This window comes from Sorex fumeus, unplaced genomic scaffold, assembly GCF_029834395.1.
Source record: "Sorex fumeus unplaced genomic scaffold, SorFum_2.1 ptg000093l, whole genome shotgun sequence".
Taxonomy (NCBI): domain Eukaryota; kingdom Metazoa; phylum Chordata; class Mammalia; order Eulipotyphla; family Soricidae; genus Sorex; species Sorex fumeus.
The window spans coordinates 2,648,063-2,674,986 of record NW_026606150.1 but is presented as its reverse complement, the minus strand read 5'-3'; the positions used below and the strand labels follow the sequence as shown (position 1 = coordinate 2,674,986).

The 26,924-nt window shown below is 42.5% G+C and overlaps 1 protein-coding gene across 1 annotated transcript in view; it reads left to right on the top strand.

The window, feature by feature from the left end:
* The window catches only part of LOC130039960 (solute carrier family 22 member 10-like), a 51,337-nt gene extending 25,928 nt beyond the window's left edge, over nucleotides 1-25,409 (top strand). Inside the window, exons 5-10 of the mRNA XM_056131960.1 lie at nucleotides 1,190-1,313; nucleotides 10,363-10,478; nucleotides 14,385-14,599; nucleotides 19,083-19,191; nucleotides 20,129-20,332; nucleotides 25,051-25,409. Of these exons, the coding sequence (XP_055987935.1) occupies nucleotides 1,190-1,313; nucleotides 10,363-10,478; nucleotides 14,385-14,599; nucleotides 19,083-19,191; nucleotides 20,129-20,332; nucleotides 25,051-25,111 (829 nt within the window). The 3' untranslated portion in view covers nucleotides 25,112-25,409. The remainder of the gene's footprint in view (nucleotides 1-1,189; nucleotides 1,314-10,362; nucleotides 10,479-14,384; nucleotides 14,600-19,082; nucleotides 19,192-20,128; nucleotides 20,333-25,050) is intronic.
* The last annotated feature ends 1,515 nt before the right edge of the window (nucleotides 25,410-26,924 follow it).

The following is a 26,924-nucleotide window of genomic DNA, read 5'->3' as shown; positions in this document are numbered from 1 at the left end:
CCACTCCCACCACAGTCGATGTACCTGAGACCCATTAATCTTTCTCCCCCATTGCTTCTCATCTGTCTCTTCTTCCCCTTTCCCACCTAATCCCCACTGCCTCAATTTCTTTCTCCTGAGGAAGGCTTTGGTTTTTTTTGTTTTTGTTTTTGGAGGGTTTTTTTTTTTTTTTTGGCTTTTTTAGTCACATCCAGTGATGCCCAGGCATTATTCCTGGCTCTTGACTCAGGAATTATTCCTCATGGTGTTAAAGGAATCATATGGGATGCAAGGGCTTGAACCCAGGTCGGCCAAAAGGCAATGCCCTACCTGCTGTACTATCTCTCCGGCCTCTTACAGAGGTATTTTTTTTTAATTTGTTGGCACCTGTTTCAGGATCACCACCTCATGGGTGGGGGCTCATTAGGGTGTCTACTACCTGTTGAACATTAGAGATGGCAGCTGTATCAGAAATAGATTGGGAATTGCAGTATATATATATAACACGGACTGGAGCAATAGCACAGTGGGTAGGGTGTTTGCCTTGCACTTTGCAAGGCAGGTTCAATTCCTCCACCTCTCTCAGAGAGCCTGACAAGCTACCAAGAGTATCTCACCCGCAGGGCGAAGCCTGGCAAGCTATCTATGACGTATTTGATATGCCAACCACAGTAACAAGTGTCACAATGGAGATGTTACTGGGCCCGCTTGAGCAAATCAATAAACAATGGGTGGACAGTGACAGTGACAGTGATATATAACACAGACACAATACTACAGTTGTCTCCTGGCCACAGGTAGGAGAAGACTGAGAAAGCAACTGGGTGCTGCACCTCAGACAGAAATCCTACCCGGTGTGACTTATCTTGGTTTTGTAGTTGGCGAAGGACAGGCAGGCATTGCGAATACTTTTCCAGGCTTCTGCTGCATCTACCAGGACTGCTGTTCTTCTCGCTTTGAGGTCTTCCTTTATTGCTTCTCTGCACTGCTCCCAGCCAGGTGTGACACACACACACACAAAAAAAGCAAGTTTAATAATAATAATAATAATAATGTGCTATAACTCCAAAGTCTGTATTTCTAACCATGAGTTTCTCTTCCCAACCCAATAGAGGGAAGATAAGAGATGGATGGGGGGAAACATCTGTAGTCATTGATCAATGGTGAGTACCCAGAGAGCTGACTCCACTTTTATGCTGTCTTTCAACAGATGGATAATAGAATCTGCTCGGTGGCTGATTATCACCAATAAACCAGATAAAGGCTTAAAAGCACTTAAAAGAGTAGCACGTATAAATGGTCTGAAGAATGCTGGGGAAACTCTGAACATAGAGGTGAGCAGGAAAGCAAATGCAGTTCCTGGGACTGGAGCAATAGTACATCAGGGACACAGACTGTCTCATCCGGGGCAACCCGGGGGGGTGGGGGAGAGGCAGGTGAGTTCCCCTCCCCACCCCAACAGATGCCCAGCAGCCAAAAACTTCCAGAACTCAATCGCCACCATGCTCACAGCTGATCTTCATAGGCTCGGAGGGGCCTCATTCATGAGTGAATCTGCTGGAAAACCCAGGTATGTAGAACTTGTGACTGAAATCTCCAGGCTCACATGGAGTCAGGAATGGGCAACCTCACCTCATCTCTCTGTTCTTCCGGGAGCTGGCAGTCACGCCCATGTACTGTCTCTGGCACCATATAAACTCAGTAACATTCATGATCCACTACCTCCACTACCTCCACTTCCCAGCCACCGCCATGCTCCAGGACGCTTTCTGGACCCTAGGGCCGAGATAACACACAAGAGAAGCCCCACAGAACAAGATAAGTGGAACTCTGAGACCTTGGACTCCAGGCTCAATAGACCCGGGGACAGAGATCCTCTGCCTTCTCCCACCATCCACAGGTGACAAAGGGTTTACAACATATCATAAGACACTTAATACCAATCTTCCGGGATTGCTGCACCATATTTGATAGGGTTCAAATATGGTTTTAACCATGGGAACACCTACAAGGGTGATTAGAGGCAGCTCCAAAAGCATCTACTCTTGGTAGCTTGCCAGGCTTTCCGAGAGTATCCCGCCACATGGCAGAGCCTGGCAAGCTATCTGTGGCGTATTCGATATGTCAAAACCAGTAAATACAATGTGTCTCATTCCCCTGACCATGAAGGAGCCACCAATATGGCAACATTGAAAAGGATGGGAAGGAGAGGCTGACAAAATCTCAAGGTCGAACTAGGCTGCCAAAATGAAGAAAGACAAAAATGACTGTCTATACTTTCAATGCATGTATGCTGGCATCAGATGCATCCAGCAAGGACCTGATAGTACAAGCGCAAAAGATCAAGTACAACATCATTGGTCTGACCGAGAAAAGAAGGCATCAATCACATCACGCCGTTTTTGACAATGGAGAAGAACTGTTCCTCAGAACATGCGACATAAGAGTCATCGGTGGTGTCGGTGTCCTTGTCAACACGAACTTGGCCGTGAGCATTAATTCATTCGAATGCCAAATAACCCGAACTGGACGATTACACTTGAATAGATGTGGCTCACTGCGGGCAGTTTCTATCTTCGTTGTCTACGCACCAACATCCAATTATGATGAAGGATAAATTGAGAAGTTCTACATGGAGCTGGAGAAGTTCTATAAAGAAGACCACATCTTCTACAAGATCATTGTCAGTGAGTCTAATACCATGGTAGGACCAAGTAGATCAGCTGAAGAACTCCATACTGGGACCCATGACCTAGAATGGAACGAACAGGGTGAGAGACTGTCTGAGTTCATCATGTCGACCAAGACCATCCATGGTAACTCACAGTTCCAGAAGGCCGAATCTAAACATTGGACATGGGAGTGTCCCGGTAGATGGAACCACAACAAAATTGACCACATCATATTCAATCGACGGTTTTGCCTGACCGTGGTTGATGTTGTCCCAAAATTCCAAACGGGATCGAACCACCATCTCCTTCATGAAAAATTCTACTTCATAGAGCAGGGAGAAAGGGCTGCAAAGTTTAAGAAGAGAACTCCCAGAACGACCACCAACTGGGAGCTCTTTGGCACTATTGCTGCAACATGGGAAGATGCTGTCGTTGACAACATTGACGAGGAATACGATCAACTGGTTCAGCACCTCCATGATTGTGCATGGAAAGCCAAGAGAGAGATAGTCACAAAAAACCTCTTGTCTTCAAAAGCTCTTGAGCTTACTCACCAATGTGGCTTGGCGCAAGCCTCAGGCAACCACAAGCGAACATCCGAGCTTGAAAAGCAGTGCAGAGAAGAAATAAAGGAAGACCTCAAAGAGAGAAGAGCAGCAGTCCTGGTAGATGCAGCAGAAGTCTGGAAAAGTATTCACAATTCCTGCCTGTCCTTCGTAACTACAAAACCAAGATGACTGCCCTCCAACGTCCTGATGGATCTATCACATCTTCCAGAAGGGCAATGGAGAAGATTATCCATGACTTCTACTCAATCTCTTTGATAGCCACGTCCACCTGCCCACATACCAAATTCCGCAGGATGGATAGGTCATTCCCAATGATCTCCCTTCTGAAATCCAAGACTCCATTTCATCGGTAAAGAAACGAATAGCACCTGACCCAAACAAGGTCAGACCTGAACATCTGAAGAACCTGCCATCAGTACTCATCAATACACTGGCTCAGCTCTTCACATGCTACCTGTCTGAATGCAAGTTTCCATCCCAGTGGAAAACCAGTAGGACTGTACTACTGTACAAGAAGAGAGACATCCATGATATTGGCAACTATCACCCGATCTGCCTATTGTCTGTCATCTACAAGCTGTTCACTCGAGTCATCCTGAATAGAATTGGCAGAACACTAGATGAAGACCAATCATGCGAGCAAGCGGGGTTCTGCAAAGGATTCAGCCCAATCGACCATATCCACATGATAACCAAGCTCATTGAAGATTCTCGGGAGTTCAAGATGCCACTCTGTCTAACGTTCTTTGATTTAAAGAAGGTCTTTGATTCTGTTGAGACGAAAGCCGTCATCGAAGCCCTAGCCAATCAGAGCATTCAAACTCAATACATCAGGATCCTCCATGAGCTGTATTACGGATTCACTACCAGGATCTCACCATTCTGCAAAGAAGTGATCATCCATGTCAAGAGAGGGGTTCGGCAGGGTGATACCATTTTACTGAAACTCTTCAGTGCCATCTTCGAGAATGTCATGCAACGACTGAAATGGGAAGGAATGGAAGTGAAGATAGACGGTCGGCAATGACACCACCTCCGCTTTGCTGATGACATTATTCTAATAACACCAAACATTAGCCAAGCGGTACAAATGCTGGCCAACTTCGACTGTGAGTGTGGAAAGTTTGGACTCCAGCTGAATCTCACGAAGACAATGTTTATGAGAAACAGTCTCGTTCCTGACGTTCCATTTGCTCTCAACGGGACAACCATCTCTGAATGCAACAGTTATGTGTACCTAGGTCGAGAAGTCAACATGACGAATGACCTGGCACCTGAGTTGAGCAGGAGGAAGAGAGCACCTTGGAACACCTTAAAGAGTGTTGAAGAAATAGCTAAGAGGACGAAGAACATCCAGCTCTGGGCACATCTCTTCAATTCCACTGTTCTTCCTGCATTAACATACGCCTCAGAGACCTGGGCCTTACGAAAGCAGGGTGAGAATGCTCTTCAGGTCTCCCAAAGAGGAATCAAAAGACCTATGCTTGGAGTATCACGCTTCACTCAAATGAGAGAAAGAATCCGGAGTTCCGACCTCCATCAACGGTCAAGAATCAGGGACGTTGTCTTGTTTGCCAAGGCGTCGAAAATCAGATGGGCTGGACGTAATGAGATTTGGAGACTACCACTGGACTAGAGCCGTTAGACTGGATTCCACAGGACGTCAAAAGACCACTTGGTCACCTACCACAAGATGGTCAGACTTCTTCATGAAGACCCTGAACGACCAGTTTGAAGCTATTTGTGCTCCTAGAATGAGCAGATGCCATTGGGCTACACTAGCATGCAACTAGGATGAAAAGAGACGTTACTGGTGCCCGCTTGAGCAAATCAATGAGTTACAGGATGTCAAGTGATCAAGAGAACAGCCGTGATCCAGAGATTCACAAATAAATCTCTAGGAAGAGAGCAACACAGCAACACACTGCAGAGATGCTCCAGACCCCAAAACCACCATCCAGTCAAAAAAAAAAAAAAACTAACTTCAGCTGTATAACCGTATTTAAAATTTTTGAATTCCTGGGGGTATGGTGCTGCCAGCAGGTCAATCTGTACCTGTGAGTCGAGTGCATCAGCAGCCTCATGGTGCCTTCAGACTTCCAAATACCTCAAAATTGCTGCTGTGCCTTTGACCAGACCCCAAAAACTTGGGACAAAGTTTACCAAGAAAGTAAACGGCCAAAAGTTAGGTATGTGGGAGCCACACCCACAAACCATCTCAAGCTCAGCTATATACTTGGAGACAAGGCCTCTCTGGTCCCTGATCAAACTGCTTAACAGCCATGATCCCAGAGACTCAGAAACAAATCTCGAAACCCAGCAGCTTTTGGCAGAAATGCGTGTGGGCCACGCAGTAGGTTACTGTTGCTGGGCCACCCCAGGGGGGAAAGGGTGTTGTCCCTTTGTCCCTCCGCCTGCTCTCCATAGGCGGCTCAGTGATCACCATCCACCAGAGGCCATTGGATAGTCAGGTTTGGGCCCGCGGTGCCGAGACATGTGGGGCCTCACGGGATGGGGGTGGTGCCAGCCCTTTCCCCTTTCCTCCCTGTCCCAACGAGACCCTGAGTTGCCACCCACGAACTGCCTCTCTGGCTCTGATCAAGCTACTTATCAGCCATGATCCCAGAGTCTCAGAAACAAATCTCAAAACCCAATGGCTTTTGGCAGAAATGCGTCCAGTCCCTGCAGTAGGTTACCAGCTCTGGGCCACCCCAGATGAGAATAGGTTTTGTGCCTTGGCCTGCGCCCCCTTGGCAGCTCGGTGGCCACCATCCACCAAAGGCCATTGGACAGGCAGGTTTGGGCCCACAGTGATGGACACATGGGGCCTCATGGATGGGGGTGGAGCAGGCCCTTTCCTACCCACCCCAACAAGACCACAAGTTGCCGCCCATGAACAGCCTCTCTGGCTCCTGATCAAGCTGCTTAATGGCCATGATCCCAGAGACTCAGGAACAAATCTCGGAACCCAGATTTGTATTCAACACCATATTCTACACCACTGATGTACCAAGAGTGGCATACCACATTTGATGGGGTGTAAGGTAGAAAGTAACCAATATTGGGGAGAAAAGAATATTTATGTTTGTATGTGTGTGCATATATATATATATATATATATATATATATATATATATATATTGCTCAACCTTTAACAACATGTTAATAATCTCTTCTATAAGGGCTTAATGTCTCCAACAATCTTCACACACTTTCCTCTAAGAAACCTTTTCTGGATCATTTTAATGGATTATACATAACAAGCAATACAAAATAATTTAGGTCCTGCTTTGGGGGCAGGGTTTGAGGGTCTGGGTGGAAACATTTGAAATATGGTGATGGGAAGGTGTAATGATGGTGGGACTGGTTCTGGAATATGTAACAAATTATTGTGAACAACTTTCATGATCACGATCATGATCATCCTGTTGTTCGTCGATTGCCTCGAGCAGGCACCTGTAACGTCTCCTTCGCCCTAGCCCTGAGATTTTAAAAAGTGCCATATTCAAGGCTCTTTAAGGGTTAAGAGAATGAGACCCATCATTGTTACTGGTATTTGGCATATTGGGTACACCACAGGGAGTTTGCCAGACTCTGCCATGTGGGCAGGTTACATTCGGTAGCCTGCCAGGTTGTCCAAAGTAAGAATGAGATAATAAGATGTTATTATCTTATAATGTTATTAATAAGAATGAGATAATAAGCTTCCGGAAGCTGGGTTTTATAGTCTCTGGGTCTTGGCCATTGATGGGATTACACGGTGCCAGGGGACAGTAGGTGGGTGTGACCCCTGCCTACTGGAAGATGGAGGATCTGGGTGGAGGATGCTCATCCCCGATCTGAGCAGGCTTGGAGACCTCAGCCCCAGGATCCACATGCCTTTGTTCCTCTGCCGGTACCTTCATGCGTGTAGAGAGTGGTCTCAGCATGGTTGTGGCTAGTTCTGGAGGTCTTCAGCTGCCGGGGCTCTGCTCGGGGTGGGCAAGGAAACTCAACCCAACCCCCTCCAAGGGTCCCCAGCGAGGACAGCCAGGCAGGAGGGTAGGAGACTCTGCGCTGTTCTCTTCCGGGAGCTGGGTTTTATAGTTTCTGGGTCTTGGCCGTTGATGGGATTACATGGCTCTAGGGGGCAGTTGGTGGCCTGGCGCTGTGTAATAATAAATTATTGTGAACAACTTTATAAAAATTAAATAAAATTTAAAAAATAGTACAGGAGGGAGGGTGATTTTCTTGCTCACAGCTGACCCAGGTTCAACCCCTGGCATCCCACATGGTTCCCCTGAATACCACCAGGAGTAATTCCTGAATGCAGAACCAGAAGTTACCACTAAACATCACTGGGTATGACAAAAACTGAACAACCAAAAAGCAAACAAACAAAAAAGGCAATCCTGGTTTGGAGAGAAGATATAAACTGACATCTGCCTTCCCTTCATTGAGATAGACAAGCTACTTTTTTTTCCCTTTATTTTATTTTTTTTTCAGTTGTAGATTTACAATTTTTTGTGCTTTGGTTTCAATTATACAATGATCAGATACCCATCCAACCACCAGTGCCCATTTTCCACCACCATGGATAATATCCCCCCCACCCCCACCCCCCCATCCCCCCCCCCGCCTCTGTGGCAGGGCAATCCCCTGTGATCTCTCTCTCCTTTTGGGTGTTGTGGTCTGCAAAAGAGGAATTGAGTGGCAAACATGTTCAGTCCATAGTCTACTTTCGACATGCATCTCCCCTCCTGGGAGGATCCTCCAAACATCCTTTATTTGGTGCTCCCTTCTCTATCTGAACTGCCCTTTCCTCTAGGATACCCGGCTGGCCTCTAAGTTATGGAGTAATCCTCCTGGTGCTGATCTCAGCTATTCTTGGGTATTAATCTCATACTTTGTTACTTTATATCCCCCAGATGAATGCAATCTTTCTATGTCTATCCCTCTCTTTCTGACTCATTTCGCTTAGCATGATACTTTCCATATTGTACCACTTGTATGTAAATTTCATGACTTCATTTTTTCTAACTGCTACATAGTACTCCATTGTGTAGATGTACCAAAGTTTCTTTAACCAGTCATCTGTTCGTGGGCATTCAGGTTTCTTCCAGTTTCTGGCTATTGTAAAGAGTGCTGCAATGAACAAACAAGTGCAGATGTCACTTCGACTATACATTTTTGCCTCTCTGGGATATATTCCCAGGAGTGGTATTGCTGGGTCAAATGGGAGCTCAATTTCTAATTTTTTGAGAATCGTCCATATTGTTTTCCAGAAGGGCTGAACCAGTGGACATTCCCACCAACAGTGAAGGAGGGTCCCTTTCTCGCCACATCCACGCCAGCATCGGTTGCTTTTGTTCTTTTGAATGTGGGCCAGTCTCTGAGGTGTGAGATGGTATCTCATTGTGGTTTTGATCTGCATCTCCCTGATGATTAATGATGTAGAGCATTTTCTCATGTGCTTTTTTGCCATTCGGATTTCTTCTTTGAGAAAGTTTCTGTTCATTTCATTGCCCCATTTTTGGATGGGGTTGGATGTTTTCTTCTTGTGGAGTTTAACCAGTATTTTGTATATCCTGGATATCAACCCCTTGTCAGATGTGTATTTGGTGAATATCCTTTCCCATTCTGTAGACTGTCTTTGTATTTTGGTCACTGCTTCTTTGGAGGTGCAGAAGCTTCTTAGTTTAAGATAGTCCCATTTATCTAATCTCTGTTTTCACTTGCTCGGCCAGTGGCGTGGCATCTTTGAAGATACCATTAGCTTCAATGTCATGGAGGGTTTTGCCAACTTTATCTTCAATGTACCTTATGGTTTCTGGTCTGATGTTGAGGTCTTTAGTCCATTTTGATCTTACTTTTGTACATGGTGTTAGGCAGAGTTCTAAGCCTATTTTTTTGCATGTAGCCGTCCAGTGATGCCAACACAATTTATTAAAGAGGCTTTCCTTACTCCACTTCACATTACTTGCACCTTTATCAAAGATTAGATGATCATATGATTGAGGGGAGATGTCAGTGTATTCAACCCTGTTCCATTGGTCTACAGTTCTGCCTTTGTTCCAGTACCATGCTGTTTTAATTATTACTGCTTTGTAGTACAGTTTGAAGTTCGGGAGGTTGATTCCTCCCATTTTCTTTTTCCCAAGAATTGCTTTAGCTATTCGTGGGGGCTTATTGTTCCATATAAATTTCAGGAGTGTTTGCTCCATTTCTTTGAAGAATGTCATGGGTGTCCTTATAGGGATTGCATTGAATTTATACAATGCTTTCGGTAGTATTGCCATTTTGACAATGTTAAGTCTCCCGACCCGTGAGCAGGGGATATCTTTCCATTTCCTCATGTCCTCTTTTATTTCCTGAAGTAGCGTTTTGTAGTTTTCTTTGTACAGGTCCTTTACTTCCTTAGTTAAGCTGATTCCTAGGTACTTGATTTTCTGGGGCACAATTGTGAACGGGATTGTTTTTTTTCATGTTGCTTTCTTCTCTCTCACTGTTTGCGTATAGGAAAGCCATGGACTTTTGGGTATTGATTTTATAACCTGCAACTTTACTATACGAGTCTATTGTTTCTAGGAGTTTTTTGGTGGAGGTTATTGGGTTCTCTAAGTAGAGTATCATATCATCTGCGAATAGTGAGAGCTTGATTTCTTCCTTTCCTACCTGAATGCCCTTAATATCTTTTTCCTGCCTAATCGCTATTGCAAGTACTTCCAGTACTATATTGAACAGCAGTGGAGAGAGTGGGCATCCCTGAGATAGACAAGCTACTTTTTTAATGTGGTCCATATGAGACTATAAATTCACTTTCCTAATTTTCCTTATTGTCCTACACAAGAAACTCTGAGCAATGTACAACTACCTCTTCCTTTAATTCACCTCCTAATCTGAATCTCTAACCTACGCACTTGCTCGGGTTCTGCACACTCTTCTCTTCCCTCATTTTTAAAGTGTCGTTGCTTCTCTATAATTTCTTAGCCTCCCTAACTCCTTACATATTTTTTCACAGCTCTTGCACACCTGTGATTGATTGTAGACTATGTTACAAGGTGGAAGGAAAAGAAACACGTTTCTTGTCATACTGTGCGCTGAGGCTCTTGACAGTACCTTGTACTATGTTGGCAAATGATACATATTTGTTGTGCTTAAAGGTCGTGAGTGTCACCATGCAGCAGGCCCTGGAGGAAGCACAGAAAAAAAAAACAGTCTTTGACTTGGTCCGCACACCAAACATGCGTAAGAGGATCTGCCTCATAGCCTTTGTGAGGTAGGCATTATGCCAGGACTGAAATATTAGGGGAGTGGAGACATGAATCTATTCATTTCAAGAGTTAAAACAGGGTTGTGAGGGTGAATACTGTTTTGAAAATATAAAGAGAACACCCAAAATAATTGCTCTATTTGGAAAATCCAATTGCCTTTTAAAGGACTCACATAGGGGACTGGAGCAACGGTACATCTGGGAAGGTGCTTTCCTTACATGCAGTTGACCTGGGTTCAATCCTAGGCATCCCATATACTTCTCCAAGCACCACCTGGAGTGATTCCTGAGTGCAGAGCCAAGAGTAACCCTGAGCATTGCTGGCTGTGCCCCCCCCCCAAAAAAAAAACAAAACAAAAATTAAGACTCACATAGAACGGCTTAAAAAGTGAGGCATAGATCAGGTCATATCATGTTCAGTCTCATCACTAAAGACTGATGTTGGGAACTCCCATCACAATAAGGATTTTTGTGTTTCATTGTCTTTATTTTTTTCTTTCAGATTAAATGGAAAAAGCAAATTTTACAAATAATAAATAATATCACAAACAACAAAGGGAAGAGATTCTGAAAATATATACAACTTAGTGAATATTTCAATATGCAACAAATGCAACCAATTCTCAGATCAATATTGAAATATTCTAATTCCCCAGAATCTTCTGTCTCCATTTCCCACCATGGCAGTAATCACCACTAACTCAACCCCACCTCACTGTCTTGTCCCATGACTTATGAATGACTCTGATCTCCATGACCATAGAAAAGAGATGGCATATCTTTTTTTTTAACGTTTACCAGTTGTGAATTTTTTGTCATAACCGGTGTTACTCAGGGGTTACTCCTGACTCTGCACTCAGGAACTCCTGGCAGTGTTCTGGGGACCATATAGGATGCCAAGGATCAATATCGGGTCGGCCGCAGTGCAAGGCAAATGCCGTACCAACTGTGCTCCAACCCAGTTCTGAACATTTTTCATCAGAACAAGAGTTACAAATCATCTAGGAACTATACCTTATTTTTGCTTTTTGGATCTCACCCAGAGATGCTCAGGGGTTACTCCAGGCTCTGCACTCAGGAGTTACTCCTGGCGGTGCTTGGGGAACCATATGGGATGCTGGGAATCGAATCCGGGTCGTCCACGTGCAAGACAAATGCCCTACCCGCTGTGCTATTGCTCCAGCCCCTGGGAACCATACCTTTTAAGACCATATATTATAATACTGATATTTCAAAATTTTAAATGGGAACAGGAAGATTTTTATTGAATTGAAACTGAACACTAGGACAAAAGAGACATCTAAACAATACAAGCATGAGCAAAGCAAGCTTTGCATTTGAGAGTTCCCTGGCAGGATGTTGTGCCTTGAGCAATGCCAGGTACTTGTTAGTAGTAGCCCCTGATCACCACTAACTATGGCAAAAAAATTAAAGCAAAAGACCAATCATATCATTTAGATATATGGAATGTGTTAAAACATGGAAAAATGTAAGAAAAAAAGCAGAAATGTTTAGCCACTCTTGGAAACTAATATTAAAGAAAGTCAAATTCAGTCAATCAGTTGAAAAAGTAGAAATGTTTCCTGGGTTTGAGATATTTCCAGTGAGAAAGCTAAATCAAGGTAATAGTGAGATGTCTAACTAATAGTGCTCTTTGGCACTATTGCGGCAACATGGGAAGATGCTGCCATTGACAATATTGACAAGGAATACGATCGACTGGTTCAGCACCTCAATGATTGTGCGAGGAAGGCCAAGAGAGAGATAGCCACAAAAAAACTGTCTGTCTTCAAAAACTCTTGAGCTTATTCACCAACATGGCTTGGCGCATGCCTCAGGCAACCACAAGCGAATGTCCGAGCTAGCAAAGCAGTGCAGAGAAGCAATAAAGGAAGACCTCAAAGAGAGAAGAGCAGCAGTCCTGGTAGATATGGCAGAAGCCTGGAAAAGTATTCGCAATGCCCACCTGTCCTTCGCCAACTACAAAACCAAGATGACTGCCCTCCGACATCCTGATGGATCTATCACATCTTACAGAAGGGCAATGGAGAAGATTATTCATGACTTCTACTCGATCTCTCTGATAGCTACGTCCACCTGCCCACATATAAATTTCGCAGGAGAGATATGTCGTTCACAATGATCTCCCTTCTGAAATCCAACATGCCATTTCATCGGTAAAGAAACAAACAGCACCTGACCCAGACAAGGTCAGACCTGAACACCTGAAGAACCTGCCATTAGTACTCATCAATACACTGGCTCGACTTTTCACACGCTACCTGTCTGAAGGCAAGGTTCTGTCCCAGTGGAAAACCAGTAGGACTGTACTACTGTACAAGAAGGGAGACATCAACAACTTTGGCAACTATCGCCCGATCTGCCTATTGTCTGTCATCTAAAAGCTATTCATTCAAGTCATCCTGAATAGTATTGGCAGAACACTAGATGAAGGACAACCAGGTGAACAAGTCGGGTTCTGCAAAGGATTCAGCCCAATCGACCATATCCACATGATAACCAAGCTCATTGAAGTTTCTCGGGAGTTCAAGATGCTGCTCTGTCTAATGTTCTTTGATTTAAAGAAGGTCTTTGATTCTGTTGAGACGGAAGCAGTCATCGAAGCCCTAGCCAATCAGGGCATTCAAACTCAATACATCAGGATCCTCTGTGAGCTGTATTACGGATTCACTACCAGGATCTCACCATTCTACAAAGAAGTGATCATCCATGTCAAGAGAGAGGTTCAGCAGGGTGATACCATTTCACCAAAACTCTTCAGTGCCACCCTCAAGAACATCATGCGACAACTGGAATGGGAAGGAATGGGAGTGAAGATAGACGGTTGGCAATGACACCACCTCCGCTCTGCTGATGACATCGTTCTAATAACACCAAACATTAGCCAAGCGGCACAAATGCTGGCCAACTTTGACTGTGAGTGTGAAAAGGTCAGACTCCAGCTGAATCTCATGAAGAAAATGTTTATGAGAAACAGTCTCATTTCTGATGTTCCATTTGCTCTCAATGGAACAACCATCTCCGAATGCAACAGTTATATGTACCTAGGTCGAGAAGTCAACATGACGAATGACCTGGCACCTGAGTTGAACAGGAGGAAGAGAGCGCCTTGGAAAGCCTTCAAGAGCATCGAAGAAATAGCTAAGAGGATGAAGAACCTCCGGCTCCAGGCACATCTCTTCAATTCCGCTATTCTTCCTGCATTGACATACTCCTCAGAGACCTGGGCCCTACGAAAGCAAGGTGAGAATGCTCTTCGGGTCTCCCAAAGAGGAATCAAAAGACCTATGCTTGGAGTATCATGCTTCACTCAAATGAGAGAAAGAATCTGGAGTTCCAACCTCCATCGATGGTCAAGAATCAGGGACGCTGTCTCATTTGCCAAGGCGTTGAAAATCAGATGGGCTGGACACCTAATGAGATTTGAAGATGACCACTGGACTAGAGCTGTTAGACTTTATTCCACGGGACGTCAAAAGATCCCATGGCCGCCCACCTACAAGATGGTCAGACTTCTTCGTGAAGACCCTGAATGATCAGTTTTAGGCTCTTCATGCTCCTAGAACAAGCAGACGCCATTGGGCTACAGTAGCACATGACAGGGACAAATGAAGACTTACTGGCACCCACTCGAGCAAATCGATGAGTAACAGGATGTCAAGTGATCAAGTGATCAAGTGAGATGTCTGATCTTGACCTTCATATAACATAAGTGATAAAATGATTCTGTGGAAAATTCTTTTCCTTAAGATTGTTCATAGACAATTTTTCCATTTTGCTCCATTTAATCTACTATGCTATAGTCTTTAACACTGTTTGAGCCATGGCACCTATCTTTTTAGACACAGACTTTAAATCTTCTGATATACATACTTCTCTTATTCTCCACAGATCTTCTGCCATCTTATCATATTATGGCATTATAGTCAATCTACAGCACTTTGGGAACAACATTTTCCTGTTCCAGACACTATTTGGAATTATCAGTACCTCCGCTCGATTTCTTGGATTTTTTGTAGTGCGTAAAACAGGCCATCGATCAAACCAAATGTTTCTCTATTTCCTGGTGGGAATTTTCATTTTTACCACCAGTCTTGTGCCACAAGGTAAGAGAAGATTTTTAAGAAAAGTCTTTCCCTTATTCTTCAGGAATTATGTTATTTGCACTAGTCTGAAGCCAGAAGTAAAGAACAGTGCCAAATAAGGAGGAAATATTCCCCCCAAAACCAAACTATTTAGAACAAATTTTCCTAATAAGTTGTTGGTGAAAGAGCCAAGAATCAGCAGGGGGAAGGTTAGCACTATATTTCTCTTGATTGTATCCTGGATGTAGCTGGAAAGTGGTGCCATTTTTTTCTGGACAGTTTCTCTAGAACAGTAAGTAAAGTAAAATAAGTAAAGGCCCTCCCATTGATCATCGATTTGCTCGAGCGGGCCCAGTAACGTCTCCATTGGAGACTTTGTTGTTACTGTGTCTGGCATATCGAATACTCTCGATAGCTTGCCGGGCTCTCCGAGAGGTTCAGAGGAATCGAACTCGGGTCGGCCATGTTGGCTGCGTGCAAGGCAGACACCCTACCCACTGTGCTATCGCTCCAGCCCTAGAACAGTAATTGATCACTTTTCCCCTCTAGCCCTTTATATACTCTTTATAGCAATCATGGAGCCTAGACCTTATAATCATACCCAATGTTAGGTCACTTGTTTTTTTCCAGGCTTTTTCTTACCAGTTTTGATAACTAGACTCCTTCCCAGTCTCCATGTACCTCCACATGTAAGCATGCTTTTAAGTCACTGTGACTGAAGCCCTCACTTCTAAGAAACTTCTTGGTTTCCAGGGCCCAAAATCAACACTCATTTCAAGTATCAAAAGTATCAAAATGTGGGGCTGGAGAGATAGCACGGCGGGTAGGGCATTTGCCTTACACGCAGCCGACCCAGGTTCGATTCCCAGCATCCCATATGGTCCCCTGAGCACTGCCAGGAGTGATTTCTGAGTGCAGAGCCAGGAGTAACCCCTGTGCATCACCGGGTGTGACCCAAAAAGCAAAATAAATAAATAAATAAATAATAAAGATGCTCTTTTAAAAAAAAGTATCAAAATGTTTTGTGTAGGGATAAGAATTCAAGCAGCTCAATGACTATTCCTTATGATTGTTTTATAAATTAAAAAATAATGGTGATATACAGTAATTAGAAGAACCTCAATGGGCACATTGCTTCCCAAAGCAGATTTTTAAAATAATATTATACATTAATCTGTGATGTAATGTCTTAATGAAGATTTATTTCTTTGCTACTGTTTTTATCTTATACAGCCAGTTGGTATGTAAAAGCATGTGTATTGACACTTGTTAGTAGGGAAAAAAACACTCTCTCATCCTGTTGCTCATCAATTTGCTCGAGCGGGCCCAGTAACGTCTCCATTTTGAAACTTGTTACTGTGTTTGGCATATAGAATACGTGGTGAGTAGCTTCTCAGGCTTTGCTGTGCAGGCGAGATACTCTCGGTAGCTTGCCAGGCTCTCTGAGAGGGGCGGAGGAATCAAACAGGGCTCGGCCGGGCCAGCTATGTGCAAGGCAAATGCCCTACCTCTGTGCTATTGCTCCAGCCCAATTAATAGGGAAAAACAAATCAAAATAACAATGAGATGTCATCTCACACTGGTAAGAATGGCATATATCACAAAGGGGAGGGGGTGGAGCAATAGTCTAGCAGGTAGAGCATTTGTCTTGCACACAGCCTACCCTGGTTTGGCCCGCAGCATCCCATACCCCAATGTTACTTACCCCAAGCACAGCCAGGAATAATTTCTGACTGCAGGGCCAGGAGCAACCCCTGAGCTTTGCCGGGTGTGACCCCCCCCCAAAAAAAGCTGAGGGGCCAGAGAAATAGTAAAATAGTTAAGGCTCTTGCTTTGCATGCAGCTGACCCAAGTTTGACTCTTCAGTACCACCAATGGTTACTCCTGAACAGAGAGACAAGACTAACCTCTGAGCACTGTTGGGTGTTTTTCACTCCCACCTACAAAGAGACTTGAAACAATTAGTATTGGTGAGGATGTGATGGTTTCACAATCTTTTCTAGTTTTGTCTAATTTTCTAAGTTTGTTTAATTTTCCTCTGGAAAACAGTATGGAAATTTCTCCCAAAAAGACAGACTAGAGTTTCCATATGATCTGTAATTCTATTTCTTGGCAACTACTCCCAAACACAAAAACATTCATGGAAAAAAAAAACATGCACACCTTTGTTGATTTCAGTACTTAGTACATTAACCAAGATGTGGACAACCCAAATAAAAGTCCAACAGCAACTGAGTAGGTAAAGAAGTTGCAGTATGTAAACACGATGGAATGTTATGCAGCCATGAGTAAAAACCTTGAGCTGGACTGTTAGGACAGCTAAGGAGGTGCTAGCCACCCCGGGTGCAATCCCAGGCATCCCACATGGTCTCCTGAGCCTGCCAGAAGAGATCCCTGAGTGCAGAATGTAGAGTAATCTCTGAACATCAACAGGTGTGGCCCAAAGTCAAAATACAAAAGAAATCAAGAAAAGAAAAAACGGGGATTGAGCGATAGCACAGCAGGTAGGGTGTTTGCCTTGCATGCGGCCAACCAGGGTTCGATTCCCAGCATCCCATATGGTTCCCCGAGCACCGCCAGGAGTAATTCCTGAGTGCATGAGCAAGGATTAACCCCTTTGCAATGCCGGGTGTGACCCAAAAACAACAACAAAAAAAGAAATAAAATAGATAAAATGCTGCCATTTATTACAACTTAAATGCAATTAGAGGGCATCCTGTTAAGGGAAGTAAATCAGAGGCAGGACAAATGCTGGATGATCTCCCTCATCTGTGTTATATAGATAATAGAACAACAGAATAAACGTCATCAAGTGATACCAGCTTTTGGCCATGAGTTACAGAACTGAGAATATAAGGGGTAGGGCAGTCTATATGGTGGGAAGTTGGTAATCAGGTGAACTGCAGGTAACAGAAGAATACTGGTACAAGGTCTTGAGCATTTTACTGGTTGTGAGGTGAGGAAGCAGTGCATACCAATTCCGTAAATGCTAATACTATTGACCTAAACTATAAAACTTTTTTCAGGTTTTTTATACAGTCACACCCAGCAATCCTCAGGGGTTACTCTTGGCTCTGCACTCAGGAATCACTCCTGGCAGTGCTTGGAGGGAGATTCTAGGGAATGTTGAGTTTGAACCCACGTTGGTTGCTGACTATAAAGCAATAGCCCTACCCACAGTACTAACTCGCTAAACTATAAAGTAACATATAGATCTATGTATATGTTTTTGTATATTAGACTTATTTGCTAAGAGTGTTATGATTCCCAAATTGTGGCACTTTTCTTCCAATTAGAAGTGTCAATTCTTAGTTTCTAATGCTTAACATTGTTTTTAGGTACAGTATTTCTTCCTTTCCACTAACAAAGTAGTTCAAACCTTTTATTACTCTCTTGAACATACCCAGCCCATAATAATATAATATAAACACCAAATTCACCAAACCTGATTCATTCAGGTTTACCTCAAGCATTCCTGGTTTTACAATTAAAAACTCTACATCATAAAATCCCCCAATTTCTAGGAAAACCAGGTTGATTTATTTTTTTGCTGTTAAGAAATAGAATTTTATTGATATGCTGTGATTTACAAGACAGTTAATGATGGTTTCTCATACACATTATTTCAACAATGACTAATCTCTCTTTAAATTCTACTTTAATTGCCAAGTTTTCAAGTTTTCACTGAGTCTTGGACTCTATCATTTCCTGCATTCCATAAAAAGGAACATGTAGGTACATTGCAGATTAAATAAAAAAAAAACAAATTTGTTCTAGAATTTCCATTCTTCTCTGGCAATGTCACATATACAGATACATTTTTCTCCATTAGGCCAGATAATTTTATTTTTATTATTATTATTATTATTATTGCACAGCAGGTAAGGCGTTTGCCTTGCACACGACCGACCTAGGTTCAATTCCTCCGTCCCTCTCAGAGAACCCGGCAAGCAACCAAGGGTATCCCACCTGCACGGCAGAGCCTGGCAAGCTCCCCGTGGCATATTCAATATGCCAAAAACAGTAACAACAAGTCCCACAATGGAGACGTTACTGGTGCCCGCTCAAGCAAATTGATAAAAAACGGGAGGACAGTGCTACAGTGCTATAGGCCAGATAATTTTATATACTTTTACCATTTGTATCAATAATTCAACATTTCTAAACTTTTTTTTGAGGGCTAGGGACACACCTGGCAGTGCTTAGGGTTTCCTCCTGGCTTTACATTCAAATATCACTTCTGGTGATGCTCAGGCAACAGTACATGGGGCCGTGGATCAAACCTGGACTGGCCAAGTGGAAGATCTGCGCGCTACCCATTGTACTATATCTCTGACCCAACATTTCTCAACTTATTAACCATGCCATGGTTTCTACCACCATACAAAATTTTGGTAGTCAAGTTCAAATAAGCAAATAGCCTATAAAGTAAATTTTCTGATCCAATTTTGTGGATAATGTTTCTTTCAGCCAGATTTCAGTTTCTCTGTCTTTCTTCCTCCAGAAATGCAGGTTCTCCGTGTGACTTTAGCGTGTGTAGCACTAAGTTTAATTAGTGTTGCTTTTAATGAATATGGAGTCCACTTCGTTGAACTCACCCCTACTGTCCTCAGGTAGGAGTTAATGGATGCTCTGCCAGGATCCCAAATAGATTTTTCCGACTGCATGACACTTAGTGTGAAATAAATATAATTAAAATCATGGTCACGGTCCTCCCGTTGTTCATTGATTTGCTCGAGCGGGCCCAGTAACGTCTCCATCATGAGACTTGTTGTTACTGTGTTTGGCATATCAAATACGTCATGGGTAGCTTGCCAGGCTCTGCCGTGCGGGCGAGATACTCTCGGTAGCTTCGAGAGGGGCGAGGGGCATAGGAATCGAACTCGGGTCGGCCATGTTGGCCGCTTGTAAGGCAAACGCCCTACCACTGTGCTATCGTTCCAGCCCATAATTAAAATCAGGTGCTATAAAGGCTATCAATTGCAATAGTAATATTAATAGACTAATAATACTATAGACGTGCTAGTTGCTGAGTCCTTTATGCCAAGCACTTTCTAATCTTGAATGCACTATCTCATCCATCATTTGGATACTCTTCAGGAGTGGTGCAATGGACAACACTTTGTTTTGTTGTCTTTTTTGTTTGTTTGTTTCATCTTTTACATAGTATTTGGACTTTGCTATTCATGTAATAGCCACGTTTCTATGAACATTTTCAGGAACTTGCTATATTTGCACACCAGAACAACATATTTGTTTTAAATGATGAAAATGAATCTTTAAACACTTTGAACCTAACAAAGACCCTAAGACACCATAGAAGAAAAAATATCAAAAACAAATATTCGTTACCAAAGTCCACAACCAAAGTCCATTAAAAAAATGTGCTATACAAAAAATTTGTAAGTCTACAACTGTACCTCATGGTGTCTCAGTAATAAAATTTTTTTAAATGCGCTATATTAACTTATAACCAACACAGAATGAAATACCATCAAGTCCATGTGTGTGTTTTTACCAGATTGTAATGTGTTGTTGTTTACCCTCCAGGGCAAGAGCTTCCATGGTAGACTCAGTATCTTCTCGGTGTGGAGCAGCACTCGCTCCCATCTTGATGACCCTAGAGATGCATCTTCCCATTTTGCCCTGGATCTTCTATAGCATCGCTCCTATCCTTTCTGCTTTTCTTCTTTTCTTCTTACCTGAAACCAAAGATATGCCTTTGCCTGACACCATCGAGGATGTGGAAAAGAAGTGAGTAACCCACTTTCTTTCCTGAGAAGAGCTGTGCAACTTAGGTCTGGGGTGAGGACAAAACACAGAATGGACCTCGTCGGTCACAGGAGAGGCTCACTCTGGAATCCTTCTGTCTCAGGCCATGGAAATTTTAATTATGAAAGTTATAGTGTGTATTCCTTTCCCTCAAGAGAAAACTTCAGGGTACTGGGGACTCAAGTGGTAAGTCATATGTCTTGCATGTGGGAGACCCTAAATTCAATCTCAGACCCAAAACACGGGCCCCTGTGTGTTGCCTAGAGTCCCTGGTGATCTTTAGCAAGACTATGATCTAACTGGCCTCACAAAAATAGGCAGTAATGATAGTATAGTAGTAGGTTGCATTACACACAGCAAACCTGAATTCTAACCCCCACCCCTCATATGATTCCCTGAGTCCCACCAGGAGTGAACCCTCAGAAACTCAGCACAGAACCAGGAGTAATCCCTAAGTACCACTGAGTATGGCCCAAAAACTAAGAGAGAGAGAGAGAAGAGAAATATATTCATAACAATATTTTATGAATCTCAAAAAATGAGGTCCTAGGGCCAGAAGGGTTATATAAGAATTCAATAGCTGATATAGCTCTGTAGCACTGTCCATCGATTTGCTCAAGCGGGTACCAGTAATGTCTTCATTGTGAGACTTGTTGTTACTGTTTTTGGCATATTGAATACACCAAGGGGAGCTTGCCAGGCTCTGCCGTTCAGGTGGGATACTCTCGGTAGCTTGCTGGGCTCTCCAAGAGGGACGGAGAAATCGAACTCAGGTCAGCCACATGCAAGTAAACGCCCTACCCCCTGTGCTATTGCTCCAACCCAATAGCTGATAAAAGAATAATATTAGAAGGATGGAACAGAGTTAAAGACTCTCCGGAAAGATAATAGAATAAACGCGTATTGTTTCAGCTTCATTTTGATATTCAGACATCAGTAAGGAAAGACTGAAGACAAAGAAAAATGTTAAGTGGTAAAAAATTACTTTAAGAGAGAAAAAAAGGAATCATGTTTGCCAAGTTTTCTACAAACACTGCAAACCAAGTGACTTAAACAACAGAAATGAATCATCTCATACTTCTGGAAGACAGCGATTTGTGCTTATGATGCTGGCAGAACTGAAGCTCTCAGAAAGAATCCATTCCAGGGCTCTTTACTGGGGTTCCTTGGGGTAAGATGTCATCACTTCGATATTCAGGTGGCATTCTTTCTGACATACTTCTGTTCCCATATTTAACCAGTCCTTCTGGGTTAGGGCCCATCTTTCTTCAATTACACCTCATGATCACTAATTTTATCCAAAACTTATTTCTTAGTCAGGTAGTTCTGTTAGTGAAAAGCATCACCAATTTGTGGGACTTGCTAATCACCACAAGAAAAGTCATCAACAGGACTCGGGCACACAAGAGAGCACTTACTTTTCTAAGGCAACAGGAGATATTCGAATCTGGAACCTGAACTTTAAGTCCTCCTTCCACTGATACACAAGAATGACGCTCCAGTCCCCAATCTTTATTGCATCCAGGTTCTGTGCCTATATCTCAGCCGTCACATAGTCTCCAGTCTTGGCATTTTCCCTAAGTGTTAGGATTCGCATCTGAGTCAGCAGAAGAAGGAAGAAACTGAGAAGTGGTGCAGTCTGGAAGTCTTTGTTAGCTTCTTGCCTTGGAATCTCATTCTGGGGGGTGCAATTGCTATGAAAGTTGCCACACTGTTCAGAAGGGGTATTTTATATACAGTGCAATCAGTGGCAAAATAAAAGAGTCTGAGTGCTTTGAGAAAACCTTGAGAAAGAGCAGAAGGGATTAAGACATTGTCCTCGGCAATTTATGAAAACATATCTCGTGATGTTTCTGTTCTCATCCTAGAGACTGTCTTGCCAGGATGCAGTCTCAGAGTCAGCCTTGGTTTCCCACCTAGAGCTTGGGAAAAGAAGCGGGGAAGGGTGCAATCGCATCAGTGCCCTGCAGCTTTTGTTGCCCGAAACATTCCCAAAAAGCCCCTGGGAATTTGCTAATTCTCTCTTGGGGGTGTGGGTCACACCTACAGAGTTCTCGAGGCTTACTCCTAGCACTGTGCTCAGGGATTACTACAAGCAGTGCTCAAGGGACCATATGCCAAGCCAAGGATCAAGCCTGGGTCAGATATGCAAGTCAAGCAGCTTATCCCTCTATTAACTCTCCAGTCCCACTGATTCTTAATAGGTTAAAGTATCAGAAGTTTTCGCCATAGCAATCAGGCAAGAAAGAGATATTAAAGGCATCCAGATTGGAAAAGTAGTCAAACTCTCACTATTTGCAAATGACAGATTTGCAAATGACAGAGTTGCAAATGACAGAGTTGCAAAGAAAAATGCAATTTTCTTTAGAAAATTCTAAAAATTACAACAACAACAACAACAAAAGTTCCTGGAAAGAATAGACTTGTACAGTAAAGTAGCAGGCTCCAAAGTCAACATGCAGAAAGCCATGACTTTTCTGTTTGCAAGTAATGAAATAGGAGAGGGAAATTTTAAAACTAATCCATTCACAATTGTGCCTCAGAAAAGTTAAATACCCAGGAATTAGCTTAACTAAAGAAAAGACTTAAACACCACACACACACACACACACACACCCTACAATTAACTACTGAAAGAAATTAAAGAAAAACAAGGAAATGGGAACTCATTTTCCGTTCATGGATTGGAAAGATTAATGTTGTCAAAATGACGATCTTGCCCAAACATAAACAGATTCAGTGAAGTTCCTGTAAAAATATCTTTGACATATTTTAAAGACAAAAATTAAACACTGCTGAATTGTATACAGGGTATAAACTTTCCCAGAATAGCCAATGAAATTCAAGGGAAAAAGACGATAAACGGCTTCTCTTTCCCCAACTTTATACTATACTAGAACTCTGTGGTAATCAAAATTGCAGTGGTATGGCAATAAGAATAGACTCAAACAATGGAATAGAATTGAGAATCCAGACACAGATCCTCGGATATACAGATAGTTAATCTGCAATAACAGAGCAAAAAGCGTGAAATAGAGCAAGGAAAACCTCTTCAACAAATGTTGGGAAAACATGCAAAAAAAGAAAAACAGAAGAAATGAACTCAGAGCCCTTTCTAACACCACGCATAGAAGTCAAATCGAAATGAACTAAAGACCTTGAAATCAGTCCTAAATCCATAGATTATACTGAGGAAAAGATATAGAGGTATCTTCAATGATTCAGTGACATTGAGCAAATAAGTGGAAGAAAAGATAAACGAATGGGACTACATAAAACTAAGAAACTTCTGCCTCACAAAGGACATACTGAACAAACTATGTCCAAAAAAACCTCTCCACAGAACTGAAAAAGAATATTTTCCCACCACTCATCTGATAAAAGGTTGACATCCACGAGCGATAGCACAGCGGGTGGGGCGTTTGCCTTGCACGCGGACAGCCAGGTCGAGCCAGGTTCGACTCCTCTGCCCCTCTTGGAGAGCCCGGCAAGCTACCGAGAGTATCTTGCCCACATAAACGTATTCGATACGCCAAACACAGAAACAAGAAATCTCACAAAGGAGATGTTACTGGGCCTGCTCGAGCAAATCGATGAACAACAGGAGGACAGTGCTACAGTGCAGGATAGATCCAAGATACATAAAACACTGCACTGGTAGAACTTCACAACTTCATAAATAAAATGATAAAAGCAACCAATGCTTTTAAAAAATGGGGGGATTGGTGGGGGACATGAACAGAAATTTTCATAAGAGAGACATAGAGATAAAGGTATGTGAAGAAATACTTGGCATCACTTATTATCAGGGAATGCAAATCAGAATAATGAGATATCATCTCACACCAGTAAAACTGGAATTCATCACAAAGAACAAAAACAAGCAGTGTTGACTTGGACACAGGGAAAAGGGACCTTCAATTATTGCTAGTGGGAATGTCACCTGGTCCAGCCTTTTAGGGAAAAAATATGGACACTTCTCAAAAAACTAGGAACTCAGTGTTCATATGACCCAGCAATTCCACTTTTGGAATCTACACCCCAAGGACTCAAAAACTCTACTTAGAAAAGACATCTGCACTCCTTTGTTCATTGCAGCACTTTTCATAATATCAAAAACCTGAAAACAACCCAAGTTCCCAAGAACTGATGAATGAATAAAAAAAAAAAACTGCGGCTGGAGAGATAGTACAGTGGGTAAGGTGCTTGTCTTGCAGGCAGCTTACTCAGGTTTAATCCTAGGCACCCTACATAGTCACCCAAACCCTACCAAGAGTAAACCCTGAGCACTGCCAGGTGTGACTCAAAAACAAAAATATTTTAAATCCCTTTGATTTTCTGAAGGTGTCATTGGCCAGAGACCTAATGAAATCAAGTGCTGAGAGAAACTTTCAAAACTGCCCTTTTGGGTCTGAATAGATGTTAGGTCCTTACCAGAATCTAAGCTAATCCCTGTCAAAATTCCTGTCAATTTTTTGGTAAGTTTTACTGGATTTTTTAAGCTGATGCAAAAAAGCAGGGATGGGAAGGGACTCTCAAATACATAAATAAAAATGATAAAATTAAAAGTTGACGGCAGGTAAAGCTTGGATTTGAGAAAAATTTATTTTGGCTTCTCTGTTTTAATTTTTCTGTTTTTCTGTTTAAAGACAAACATTAATCTGTCTTTGCTGATTTATTGTTTCTGTTTCTTTTTCAAGCCACAAAAAATCAAGAAAAGAAAATGCAAAAGAGTCCTGCATGAAAGTGACAAAATTTTAAGATCTCATCAAATAACTGGTGAGGAAAATAAAAATCTGAGAGAACAAAACAGGATTTTCCCCATTGTTGTTTACCTACAAATTAGCAAGAAATATATGAGAATGCATCACATTTAAAAGTATGGCTTTGGGTTGCAATTAAATAATTCTTGGGAACATGTAATTCTATGAACAATACTATTGCAAAGTAGTTGAAAAGACGAAGCAAATAATATGAAATAAATCTTCATGGTGGTGGGATTGGTGTTGGAACATTGTATGACCAAAACAACTCTATTATGAACAACTTTGTAAATCACGGTGTCTGAATTTTCAAAATAAAATTTTTTAGAATAAAATAAGATTCAGTTTAATTTTTAAAAATCATATGTTCGCTCAGAACAAGCCTCACACATGAATGAAGTCCCATGGAACGCAGATAATGCAGAACTTTGTGACCTTGGACTCTGGACTCACGGGACCCTGAACAGAGACCCTCTGCCTGCTTCCCCCAGTCTCCAGTGACTCAGGGATCACACTCATAAGCCACACCCTACCAGTACCAGATAATCTCCTCATCGGCCACCCTCCAGGACTCACAGATGTTTGTCCCAGATGGGAGTATAAAAGGAGGCCCCCAGAACCATGCCACCAGACTCCGCACCAGGCTGTGGGGCAGGTGAAAGTCCTCCCCACTCCAAGGGACCCAGCCCAGGCAGCCAATCTCCACTGCCCAACCACCACCATGCTCCAGGCCGCTTTCCAGACTTTGCAGCCGCCCAACACATTATAAGACACTTTCTACCCATTGTCCATAGTTACTACGCCATATCTGATGGGATTCAGACAGTAGGCAACAAATCATGGAGAGAAATATATAAATATATGCCTCTCGGAGAGCCCAGCAAGCTACCGAGAGTATCCCTCCCGCACAGACAAAGCCTGGCAAGCTCCCTGTGGCTTATTTGATATGCCAAACACAATAACGATAACAGGTCTCATTCCCCTGACCCTGAAAGAGCCTCCAGTCGTTGGGGAAAGACAAGTAAGAAGAGGCTGCTAAAATCTCAGGGCTGGGAGAAATAGAGATGTTACTGGGGCCAGCTCAAGTAAATCGACGATCAACGGGATGACAGTGATACAGTGATACAGTGAATCATATATTAGTGGGCATATAATTCAGAAGCAAAGGAAAACCAAGAAATGAGAATGTAACTGACAATAGATGCTGCACCATGTGTCTATCAGACATATACAAAAATCAGAATATAAAGCATTTGCAACCAAAACTCAAAGGAAATTCATAAGCAGATACCAATATAAATACAGTTAACTCATGATCCCTAGAGGTCATATTACTAGTAATTAGATAAATATGCTCCTTGGAGAAACATTCATTGAAATAATAACAACAGAGACATTTCAGTGGTATAATTCTAAGTGCTTATTGCTCTGCAATTTTCTTTTCTTATACCTTAATCAATTAATGCATTTTGTTCAGATAAAAATTATTAGAGAAGTTGAAGGACAAATAACAGGATAAACAATCTTAAAAAGATACAGCCAAATGCTGACCCCCCAAAAAATTAAACCGTATTAAAAAATAAATTAAAATTTGTTGAAATAAAATAGCAATTTAAGATAAGTCTTCTTTAAATACAAACTTGTTTTTTTAAAAAAAAATAATAGAAATCTAGTGTCCCAGAGATAGTGCAGACCTAGAACAGATCTCACCCAGATTCATTTCCCAACACTACGGGGTCCCCTGAGCATGACCAGATGCAGCCTGGGAAGCCCCTCAAGATTCACAAGATATGATCATGGACCCCAACACC